General features: G+C 39.6%; 2 protein-coding genes across 2 annotated transcripts; both read left to right on the top strand.

Moving 5' to 3' along the window:
- The first annotated feature begins 1,662 nt into the window (after window positions 1–1,662).
- Window positions 1,663–2,455, top strand: LOC108055798 (uncharacterized). Its single transcript, XM_017139317.3, has 2 exons — window positions 1,663–1,819; window positions 1,888–2,455. The coding sequence occupies exon 2, from the start codon at window positions 1,889–1,891 to the stop codon at window positions 2,342–2,344; it is 456 nt and encodes a 151-aa protein (XP_016994806.2). The 5' UTR covers window positions 1,663–1,819; window position 1,888; the 3' UTR covers window positions 2,345–2,455.
- Window positions 2,456–9,981: 7,526 nt separating this feature from the next.
- On the top strand, window positions 9,982–11,496 carry Or92a (Odorant receptor 92a). Its single transcript, XM_070218497.1, has 3 exons — window positions 9,982–10,921; window positions 11,175–11,377; window positions 11,435–11,496. The coding sequence occupies exons 1-3, from the start codon at window positions 10,107–10,109 to the stop codon at window positions 11,494–11,496; spliced, it is 1,080 nt and encodes a 359-aa protein (XP_070074598.1). The 5' UTR covers window positions 9,982–10,106.
- The last annotated feature ends 774 nt before the right edge of the window (window positions 11,497–12,270 follow it).

Here is a 12,270-nt window from a genome sequence, read left to right as displayed (position 1 = left end):
ATGCAACTCGCACAGTGGTGCTAAATTTATGGGATTAATAAAAATATTAAAGTTATTTTAATATGAAATATTTTTTTTTACTAAGAAATTATATCTTTTATTTTAGAAATTATTATTTAAATACAATTATATTGTATATTACCCATTTTCTATGAACATGGTCACTGTACACTCATGCCAACGGCATATATAAAATTCTCTTTCTGTTTTTACCCAAAAATTCGTTAAACAGTGGGCTTTTCTTACTTTTAAGTGAAAATATAAAACACTATACTTTAAAAGTATTAACAAATATATATTTTGTAATTTTGCTGATTAAAAATATATCTATTCTGTAATTCCCCTCATAAGTTTTCATATTTAATTGACAGATACCTGTCTTTCAAAGCCCATATCATGATCAATGAGATATCATATCACAAATAGTGATTTTTTCGGAATATTACCATTTGTCTCCAGGGTTCTCGCCCTCCGTTGGCGATTGTCATTGTAACCGTCTGTCAATTATGTTTCGCATGCAGTTGAAAACGTTGCATTTCCGACGCCGCCGTTGCTACTGGCCAATGTCGAGTGGCGACGTGGCCGAGAACAAAAGACGGTCAAAACAAAAGGCACTGAAGGGGGAGGGGGGATTGAACCTCCCCTTTAGGGAGGGGGTTCTTCTGGAGGGAGTCAGGTGGATATGGCAGGCTTTAGCCCGGTCTGGTCTTCGGTCTGAGCCCAGGCATCCGGAAGTTTGCGCTGACATTCATTACCATAATTCACAACAGCTTAAAACATTTATGTGGCTGCCGCCCCGAGCTCTCACAGACAGCCCCAAGCCCCCTCCCCCCTTGAGCTGCACCCCCCCCCCCCATTTGGGGGCGCCCATGCTGCAGTCTGTTGTTTGCGTTTGGATTATGTGCAGGAGCATGCAAAAAGGGATAATAAGGAAAACTTGAAAATTTGTTGCAATTATTTTAACTGCTTGGAAATTGCCGTCACCCCATCTGCATTCACCATTCTCCATTCACCGCCCTGCACTCTCCACAACTTACAACTTATTTCTGGGGCCCACGTGCCAAGACCCCAAAAGTCCTTTTCAAAATGTTACTCTACACAGCTCGATAACTGATTTGAGATTTTCAGGTAAATAAAAAATTATCCGAACCTTTTTCCAAATAGAAAGAGTCCAGGTTCGATTCCCACTGCAGTCTCAAATAAATTTCTCTAACCAAAATTCTAAAAAAAAAAATCTAAAAGGGGCTGAAAAGGGTCCAGGTTCGAAACCCACTTTTGTCCTATCATTTTTTCTAATTTTTCTAATTATAGTTATTTTGTTATTTAATTTTTTAATTTTGAAATATTATAATTACACATTTAAATCAAATTGTTTGCTGTGTATTTTAGATGCCCACACATGTGCTTGTGCAGCTAATGTATGGTGGCCGTTCCCTTTCAAGGACGATGGAAAAAGCGGCAGTCTTGCAGTGCTGGCCAAGCGAAAAATGAGGAAATAAACTTGGTTTTGATAAGGGCCAGCAATGCCTGGACTAAGAGAGAGTGCAGCCAGCAAATGGGGGAAAACTTTTCCTAATATGATTGCAATTTTATCACAAACAATTTACGGTTCTTAATTAACTTATGATGGACACACCAAATGCTACAAAATAATTTGAAACTTTTTGGCCAATCAACTCTTCATTGAAATAGCTGCCTTTTGCTGGCTTTGTTCATTGTTATCGACTGTCCGTTTTCTATTCATTCAGATTCGGTGCCTTGCGCCAAGCACATTTTATATAACCTTTTCATTTTTTCCTTAAAAGCAAAACAAAACCAGGTAAGTTCATTGTTTCTACTTGAGTAACAATTGATAGCGAGTAATACCGAACTAACTATCCTACACAGAATGGCCAATTTTTTAAAGACCGAAGATCAGGTGAAGATCAGTGAGATTGTCGAAAAATTGGTCAATCAAAATTCCAAACGCTATACCAACGATGATGACTACTTTAACATACCGTGCTGTTCCCGCGACGTGTTGCTCAGTTGCCCGGAATTGTCCGGCATTCGGGCGGTTTCCGACTTTGAATCGTTGGTCCCTCGAGCCGGATCATCGCACATTTACCGCACGGGCCAGCTATTGACCATCGGACGTCGCGTGGCCAGTCGCATGGTGGATCCGAGTGGCCAACGTGAGATGCTTAACAATCGCTATCAACTGGACGAGCGCCTTCGATCGGCTGGAATCTATCACAATCGCCTGGGCAATCCATATGGCCTTTCGTCTGAGATTGAAGAGGGTGGACATGGAGACACTGATCCCGGCAAACCCAATACATCCATGGGATCCGCGGCCCATTAACTAATTTTAACATTGGAGCCTGAAAAAATTAAGACTGTACATATTTTAACTTTACGTTGAGAGGCAATACCCTTCATTAAATACGATTTAAATCGATGGTCTGTAAACACACTTTTTTTCTTGTTAATTTCTAAAGGCATTAAAACACTTTGAATACATTCTGAGTGAGGATAACCCCTAGAGAGCAGGTCATTACAGACCGTAAACCGAACTTAGTCCCGAAAATCATTAGAAAAGTAGCTGCCTGTGATGTATGTACGTGACTGGATACTCTTAATTATGGTTATGGAAATGGAAATGCCGTGTGGATCTTGGCTAAATGGAAACTAAGCCAATGACAGATGCTGTCGCTCTGGCTGTCTCAACTGTCTCTCCGTTTTCATTCTACGAAACGGAACAGAAGCCCCGCAATTCCCCCGGCGAGAATCTCCGTGTGTCCGTGTTTTTATGGCCACAGATTTATGAGCAGCTAATTTACTAAGCTAATTTGTTGAAATTTAAATACACTTGCAGCTGCCGGAGGCTGTGACAGCCAGCTTGTGACACTTTTCAGAGTGAGATGTGAATGTGATGTGGATGGTGGGTGGTGGACGTGGACGTGGGCGGTGGACTGGTTCCACTTTTGCCACTTTAGCCTGTCCCCCTTATGTTGACGTTACTTCGCACGCACCACACAATTCCATATGCAAATGCCCGGGAAAATGGGGAACCACCTGCAGAGCTTATCTGCGGTCCGAGTCGACCAGCTGCACACAAAAAATCTGTTGGAGAAAGGGAAAAATATATGAATTTATATTTATTTTATATATTTTGTATCCATAAAAATAGTTTAAAATAATTTTAGTCACGGAAATTAACCATGAATAAAATAAGCTACCAATTTACTGACTGTTTTACTTTAGAGAATTAATTATGTGAATTTTATTTAAGTTTTATAAGCTTATACAAAGTACTCTAAAAAATAAGTTGGGAATTATAGCAGTCAAGCGTGAGGAAACAAATATTTTTTTAATTCACTAAAATTTACATTTACAATTTTTATTCGTTTGTTTGTTTTGAGTGTACCCACCAAAAATGCAAGCCACGATTCACATTCACGTACCGTTGGAGTCATCCGTTCATTGTCCTTTGAAAAGTCGCTTATCACTAACTCAGCACTTCCAGGAATTTATTTTCACCAGTCATCACTGTTGGAAACCACATATAAAGGGTTTATTATATATGTGAGGTTCCTAAGTTTAAAAAATCACGTCCTTGTGTTGATATTCCTTGGGATTTCTGAGGACCAAGCCTTGGGCCATTAGGATACCGAATACCAATTAAGGGATTTTATGATGGGATCATGTTTCAATTAAAAAACTGGGTGTTTTTTCTTACAACCTGGCTAATTTATTCCCCCACTTTATTGGGTCTTAAGCACCTGCAACGATACAGTTTGCCTTTCATTTCACTCATGCATATGTAAAACTATATTCCTGATCAATTTAGTAGCACGCTCCCATGTCCATGAGCATAATGAAAATGTTTGCAAATCGCATACGAAGAGCAGCAGTCGAGGGGGGTTGAGGGCTTGAGGGGTTAAGGGGTCGCTATGCCCATGGGCGTAGCCTTCTGCATAGCGGTATGCCAAGGGGTTAGGGGGGCCGGGGCCCGAGGGGAATTACGGGGCGAACAATTGTTACACGTATTCATTTCAAGCGTTTTATGCGTTGCTTGGCTTTTCTTTTTACACTCAAAGAAATGCGCATGGTATTTTCACCACAAAATGGTAAGCTTTTAACATTAATTAAAAATTTTTAGTTTACAATTAATTACAACACTTATTTTATTCTAGAAATTTTCTGCACAAGCCAGGCCCTTATAATTCCCAACTTTTTATTACTAGTATAAAAGGTATAACTTAAATCAAGTTAGAGTTTGTTCAGGTTCAAGATACCATCTTCACATTTACACAACTATTAAATTGTTATCTTAACTGTTGTTTTTCTTTTTCTAGTGTGTTGGGATTTGTTTTCACTGTGTGTCCTGTCCACCGGCCTGACACAGTTTTTGTAGCCACATTGGCTTGGGCCCAGTAGCCTCGCCCCCACCCACACCCTACTTTTCCGCCCTTCCCTGACTTCACTGTACCACTGCTCAACTGGCTGCCGTGGCGTGCCTGTGCGCTGACAGTAAATGCTGAAAATTGAGTGCAACTTGTCGTAACTTTATTTTCAAATATATGCGGAAAGGACTAACCAGACAATGCACAACACACTCACATCCTTGCACTCGTACTCCGCATAGCCGCACTCAATGAGAAATGTGTGGCGGCGCGCATTTAACATGTAAAATTCAGGCGACGAGGGTGATGCAACCAAGAAGTTCTTTAAGTTAACAATTTCTAAAAAAAAAAAAAATTCTTTTGTAGGTTGTCTGAGGCGTTGAAATTTTTTGGCTAAAATATTTGAAATATGGTTTCATTAGGTCTAGGTATATTTCTTAAAGACATATGGATTGGAATTTCATAAGAATCCATAAGATATTGCTAATATCATTTTTGAAACCTTTGTCGCCTGTCGCACATTCATATGTGTGTGCTAAGTGTTTTGCAACAAAGTTTTTGCGTGCTTTTGTCTGCCGACTGCCGACTACCGACTGCCACCTCCTGGTACTTCGTCCTGCCATCCTGAGCTTCTCCGGGTTCCCCATCCGCTGCGATTCCTGGGCCACGAGCCATCACTCCCGGTCTCCGGCTCTCTGGCTCCGGTGTGCGAGTCCGGGTGTACGGATACGGCTATAGTTTCTGCCCGGCTCCATTGCCATCTCCATGGGCACAGAGAAAGAAAAATTGATATGATTTGATATGATATCATGATCAATATGATGATTTTACACATCTTTTTGGAACATAATATTTTGGAGAATATAAATTTAATATATTTTACCTCAAATGTTCGGAATTCTTTAGGTATCCTGAGAGGGTATGTCTATATTTTAGATAACTTTCATTCAAATATAGTTTTGAGAAATGTATGTACAAATATATTTTCTACCTGTGCACTCCTCCGTTTACGGCACTCCATTCTCGGTCTCGGTCTCGTCTGCATAAGCTATGTGGTTGTCTCCTTTCAGGCTCAGAACCTTCGTCCTCCGTCTCGCTTTCTGCGGTAAATTTAACGAATATGCAAGTTCTGGGCAGCTCCTCTTGTTCATTTCGGGTCATAAGTTCGCTGTGGAATTGTTTAACCCTTTAAGGTTCTCTTTATGGCAAGAACTAATATTTAGAATAAAATAAGAGGAACTTCCCTTCCTTTTCTTCAAAAAAAAAAAACAAACATTTCGAAATTTTTGCTATAATTCCCAAGTCATTTTTCCGACTCCGTAATCAACGAGCAACGGGTTAAACATACGACTTTGTGGGCAGGACACACACCCAAAACCGACGATCAACTTTGACTTCTGGGCTTTAACTTGCCCACACTTTACCGACCGGCCACGCCCCCAAAGACACACTACTTCCCCGCCTACCGCCCACCGGGCACGCCCACACACTCGACAAATCAATTGGCAATCAATGGACGCTGTCCGTTGGCTGTGGTAGTCAATAAATTGCAAGAATTTCCTCATCGTCTTCTTCTTATTCGCGTTAAGTGGCCATAAAAGCGAGAAAAAGAAGACAACGTACCAGGTTCACCGTTGCATTTACCGTTATGCACCCAGGGGATATTGAGTTTTTCTTCTGTGTTGCACTTTCCTTTGAGTTTCTACGAAAAATGTTCTATTTGCAATTAAAGCGTTATCGGTATTATTTTTTTTTCTCACCTCCCCAACATCCCAACAAAATGTTGTGTCAAATCGAGCATTTAATGGATTTCCTTACGCTTTCTGGCCAGATTTCGTTACCTTTGCCCTGCTGCCAAAAGACTGATGATATTTCGCCCCACTCGCAAACAATGTTGGAAGTGTCGGAAGCAGTGCTCCGAAACCATCCCGAAGGTAGAAATAAAAAACAAAAAAAGTGGGCATCCAGTGAAGGTAGAAAGGACTTCTTTGAGTTTGCATTTCTTTGCCCGGCCAACCAATTTGAATATTATGCCAACAAAGAAAGTAAAAAACCGGAAAACGTTAGAGGGAACGAGGCTGTTAGCAGGAAAACTATTCAAAACGAAGTGGGATGCTCTTGCAAATAGGTTTTCTGATCGAATTCAGCCTTCGATTATAATATTTCGGATATTTTAGGTAACCGTCTGAAAAAAACAATATCACATATTTTTCATAATATTTTTACAAAATAGGAACACAATTAAAAATTCAAAAAAATAACTTAGCAAAAGGATACAAATACAAAATAAATAAAAACCTCAGTTTTTTATTCTATAGTTTTTTGGGAAAGGATTTCTTACAACATCCTTATTCACTGTAAGCTAAATAATCGAGCAAGTTGATTTTTCAAAGGAGCTTAGAGCCAAGAATGCGGACCACTTGGAGAGGAATTTTGGGCAAAATTTCAACGAAATGTCTAAGGACATTTTGATGGCCGAGAATACCCTTTCACACACACACACACAAACACAGAATTTACCCACACAGATGCACGCATTGTGTGTACGGACAGCGACAGCCGACAGCTCAATTCTCAGCTGGAATAGCTGGAAAATGCAGAAAGGGCAAAATGGGGGGCAAAAACACATCTCTTTTGAAACCCAATGCGCCTTTGGCCTTTGATAGTTCAAACCTGAGTGGGAAAAAATTGAGCCAAAAATTGTAATAGAAATTTTTGTGCTGCACACACACCACAAATGGCAAATATCGACAAGTGATGGAAGTTTCCCCTTTCGCAAAACCCTGCGGCCCACTATATTGTATGAAGTTTTCCTACCAATTGCCCAATTGCGTATGGGCGTAAGAATATTTTAAATTGCCATTGTCGATGGTCTCGATTGGCACATCACATTGGCATTCCAGTAAATTAAAGCAGATAATTCTTTATGCCTCCCTTGCAAATGAAAATAAATGCCTATTTGCAGTATATTTTCTGATAAATGCCATGCAAATTAAAATATGGTATTACACGTGTTTACACGACTACTAATCATGCAGTTCACTAGGCGCACAAACTGCACAACAAATGTATATTGAACAACAGTCGATACAATTAGGGCAACACTCGAAAAAATAAAGTGTGTTGTGTATCATGGAAATAAGAGCTTGAAAACGTATCGACTGTTAGCTATTTCTCGATATTTAACCTGTGTTGTCTTCCCAATATATCGAAATTATCGATTAAATATTTTCGAAATCTAATGGGAATAACAATTATTTTTACACTTCCGTGTATACTCAAAATCTTTATGAACCATAATCCTTCGAAAACAAATACCGCCCATGCAAATCCGCGTGCTTTCATTATTATTATTGTGGTAATACAATACTTTACAGCAGAAGAACACGGCACACAAAGGAAAAACAATATGTCCGGCGGATCTAATTAAAATCTTAATTTAACGCAAATAAAAGAGTGGCGAGGCGATCGGGTGACAACTGTTGCATTGAGTGTTGCCCCGCCGCTCGCTGTAAAAATAACAGACATCGGCATGGACACACTGACACACTGCGACACGTTTGTGCCTGTGCTTGTGCTAATGGCAATACAATTAATTTGCATTAATAATTGAGTCAACGCTTCAAATTAAAATGTATTTCAATTTGAGGCATACGGCATACGGCGACGGCAGAAGGCCCTGAGTTGTTTTGAATTTCCATGTGCAAATATTTAACTCAATTATTAGCCCAATGAGCACTGATATCTCCGATTTAATTGTTTACCCAGCGCACACACACTTATTTACACACTGGCTGCTGCCGGCCAATAAATACGAAAATCAACTCGTTTTCACATTGTCGGCCGAGGCCATAAATACCATATATAAGTATTTTTTAAACTAATTACCAGGACCATAAAATGTATGAGTATGTTTGTGTTGATGAAGCACGACGACGCCTGCAAGTCTGAACATGTCTGGCTTCCTTTGGCTTTTTTGCTGCAAATTATTATTATTAAAGTTTACATTTGATTTGCTTGTGCATTCGGTTGCGGCCATATAACTCAAATTAATTTCAATTTGCCGTAAATTATTTGACGCATTCGCAAAGCCATGTAATTTATGCAGCATTTAATTGCAAAACTTTAACCGCAAACTAAGCGTAAGGTAAACAAATCATCGAATTTATATTTTCCATGTCCGTGATCAGGAATGTTTTCCATTTTCTCTTGCGTGTTGGAAATTAGTGCATATAATCTATTATAGACCTTTCGAATTGGGGAATTTGAGAGGGGGAGTTCGAAAACTCCGTTGTCCTTTTTCGACAAATATGTACTGTGATTTTTAGCTAGATACACAAGAATATTTGATTTACACTTAAAAATTTAAATAGATTTCGGAAAAGTTGCGCAGTAAATTCTAAAAAATTTTAAATTATAATTTATTCCTTGACTCAATCTGTATGCCATCTAAATGAGTTTAAAATCATTTAACAACACAAATACCAATTGTAGTTCTCAGAATACTAAACTCAATTATTGAACCATTATCCTTTAATTGATCAACAGGCAGAGCTTTGTTTTCTTCGAAAGCCAGAGTTATGTTAGGGTATTGTTCTAGCAAATCCAATGAAATTCTTTGTTCTCATTGGCCGACTAGATTAAATCTCAACTTAAGAACACGCGTCCATGGCGCAAATACGCAATCACATTGTTTGCAGATTAAGATATATTGAATGAACATACATTTGGCACAAGTAGACCGGCATTCCTAATAAATAATTAAAGCTCGGTGCGGCCCGGGCGCCTTTTGTACATCAAAATGCCAAGATGTTAAGAAGACGACGAAGGGAGTTATGGAAACCACACATTCGTCAAATCCGAATCGCTGGCTGAATGTAAGAATATATTGTCTGTATGTTTGGCATTTTACGAGTATCTTGGCTGAAGGACTCCCCAGGCACAATGGTACTTACATTTGCCACTTGATTTGCGAACTTGTCTTTGATGTCGAACGCCGGTGAACTTTGAGGCCTGCCCCTGAAAATCCTTTTGGCATTTAATTGAATTAATTTCACATCAGCCATCGGGGATTATTCATATGTGCACTGGGGGAAAAAAAGAAAGAACTTTTTAGAATTTATCAAATCACTTATAAATATTTCTAAAAGTATTATTTATTATTTTGTTATCTTTTCAAAACAGTATTTATTTTTTGCGTAAGACCATTTTTGGCCAAGTTACAGCAAAAAAACAAAAAGGTAAAATTCATATTTTTACCAAAAACCCAGATCGAAATTCTTTTTTTGACCGTAACAATGGAAATATTAATCCAAATATGGATTGTTATACCTTTCTGAACTCGTTCTTAAATTTCCAATCAATTGGCATTTAAACCTGGACATTTTATTTGTTTGCCATTTTTCATAAAAATTTATGATGTAAAAAAAAATTTTACTGGTGATATCAGTACAAAATTCTAGATCCACCACTGAATGAAATAAAATTTTTTCTCCGTGTAGCCATGGGAACATTCCTACGGCTTAGCTCTAAGGGCTAAATATTTCAGCAAGCCAATGTTGGCAGGTGTCTGCAATTACCTCAAATTCAATTAAGTAATTATGAGGTCAGCACGGCCTGGCTGGCTCATGACAATTTAATGGTGGAGTCCTGCAGCCCCCTGGGTGAGTCCTATAAAAGGATAAGGCCCAGTGGATCCGGGGATTAAACCGCATCGTCATGCTGTTCCGCAAACGTAAGCCGAAGTCTGATGATGAGGTGGTCTCCTTTGACGACCTCACCCGATTCCCGATGACCTTCTACAAGACCATCGGCGAGGATCTGTACTCGGACCGGGATCCCAATGTGATAAGGCGCTATCTGCTGCGATTCTATCTGGTGCTCGGGTTCCTCAACTTCAATGCGTATGTGGTGGGCGAAATCGCGTACTTCATAGTGCACATCATGTCGACGACAACTCTCTTGGAGGCCACCGCCGTAGCGCCGTGCATTGGCTTCAGTTTCATGGCCGACTTCAAGCAATTTGGACTGACGGTGAATCGGAAGCGTTTGGTGAAGCTACTCGATGATTTGAAGGAGATATATCCTATCGATCCGGAGTCGCAAGCGAAGTACCATGTGCCGTATTATAGGAAGCACATGAACAGGGTCATGACTTTGTTCACCATCCTCTGCATGACCTACACCTCGTCGTTCAGCTTTTATCCGGCCATCAAGTCCACCATTAAGTACTACCTCATGGGTTCGGAGATCTTTGAACGCAACTACGGCTTTCACATCCTATTTCCGTATGACGCCGAAACGGATCTCACGGTCTACTGGTTCTCCTACTGGGGATTGGCTCATTGTGCCTATGTGGCTGGGGTCTCCTACGTCTGCGTGGATCTCCTGCTAATCACGACCATAACCCAGCTGACTATGCACTTCAACTTTATAGCCGACGATCTGGAGGCTTACGATGGCGGCGATCATACGGATGAGGAAAATATCAAATATCTCCACGATTTGGTCGTCTATCATGCCAGAGCTTTGGAGTAGGTCAAATATTGTTTTTATATCTCTAGAGGTTATTTCGAAAAATTTTAATTCCCAAATAATCTCTTCATACAAAAAAAAAGCATATAAATTTCTGGCTATGCAATATCGTTTTAACATGACATACTCATTACGAGCATATCGAATTTACGGGGCCGCATATAAAGTTAAAATTGATATTAGTTTTGGGTGTAGAGATTTATGTTACCTTATCAAATATTTCTTATAACCTACTCACCTATTTTTTTTCAGCCTTAGCGAGGAGGTGAACAACATATTTAGCTTCCTGATCCTATGGAACTTTATTGCCGCCTCGTTGGTCATTTGCTTCGCTGGCTTTCAGATAACAGCCTCCAATGTCGAGGATATTGTGCTGTACTTTATCTTTTTCTCAGCCTCATTGGTTCAGGTTTTTGTGGTCTGCTATTACGGTGATGAAATGATCTCCTCGGTGAGTTTTCTAAAATGTTTAATTTATATATATTTTTTATTTATATATTTATATATTTTAGAGCTCACGGATAGGCCATTCGGCCTTCAATCAAAACTGGCTGCCCTGCAGCACCAAATATAAACGCATACTGAAATTTATTATTGCGCGCAGTCATAAGCCCGCCTCTATAAGACCGCCCACCTTTCCACCCATCTCTTTCAACACCTTCATGAAGGTAATCAGCATGTCATATCAGTTTTTTGCACTCCTCCGCACAACTTACTATGGTTAACCAGGAGTATTGAATTAACACCTGAGAACATGAGAATTTAAGCCACAATAAAGAATGTATTTGTAGTTGAAAATAACTTAATTCCCATCTAAGATAAATATTTATTTTCATAAGATGTACTTTGCTTACTTTCATGATTATAAGCCGATGGATATGCATTTTAAGAATAATACGTTTTAATCCGAGATTGTGGAAATCTGGAACCCTTTTTCGCCCACATTTGCATTTTAAAGAGCTGGCTGGCAACGAAGCTTAATTTGCATGTGCATGTGGTCCTGCACCTGAGGCAGCTGTCATTTTGTTGCTGTAATTTTTAATTGCATATCAGCAATTTATAAATATTTACATCCCAGCTGCACACTCACATTCGACTGCATTTCTCGCTCTCTCTCTCTCTGGCCAAATAAATCAATAAATGTCAAAAGCAATCAAAGCCCATAAAATGTGTGATTGCCTCGCCGTTTTGGCACTTTAAAGTGGGTAGTGTGATAATGATGACCATTTGATATCCGAACCGAAAGCCGTTTATTTATGTTTGATAGCCTTTGACAGGTGATGCCAACAAGGATATTATTGGGATCCTTGGATGGATGCAGCCTCAAGGGTTGGCAAATGGCACTGGC

Source organism: Drosophila takahashii, chromosome X, assembly GCF_030179915.1.
Source record: "Drosophila takahashii strain IR98-3 E-12201 chromosome X, DtakHiC1v2, whole genome shotgun sequence".
In the NCBI taxonomy this organism is placed as follows: domain Eukaryota; kingdom Metazoa; phylum Arthropoda; class Insecta; order Diptera; family Drosophilidae; genus Drosophila; species Drosophila takahashii.
Note: the sequence above shows the minus strand (reverse complement) of the source record. Positions and strands in the feature narration are given on the sequence as shown.

Bases quoted from the DNA above. Each gene is read 5' to 3' on its own strand.
- LOC108055798 (XM_017139317.3), top strand. From the start codon at position 1,889: ATGGCCAATTTTTTAAAGACCGAAGATCAGGTGAAGATCAGTGAGATT.
- Or92a (XM_070218497.1), top strand. From the start codon at position 10,107: ATGCTGTTCCGCAAACGTAAGCCGAAGTCTGATGATGAGGTGGTCTCC. The intron at 10,922-11,174 runs GTAGGTCAAATA...ATTTTTTTTCAG, and splicing joins TATCATGCCAGAGCTTTGGA to CCTTAGCGAGGAGGTGAACA. The intron at 11,378-11,434 runs GTTTTCTAAAAT...TATATATTTTAG, and splicing joins TGAAATGATCTCCTCGGTGA to AGCTCACGGATAGGCCATTC.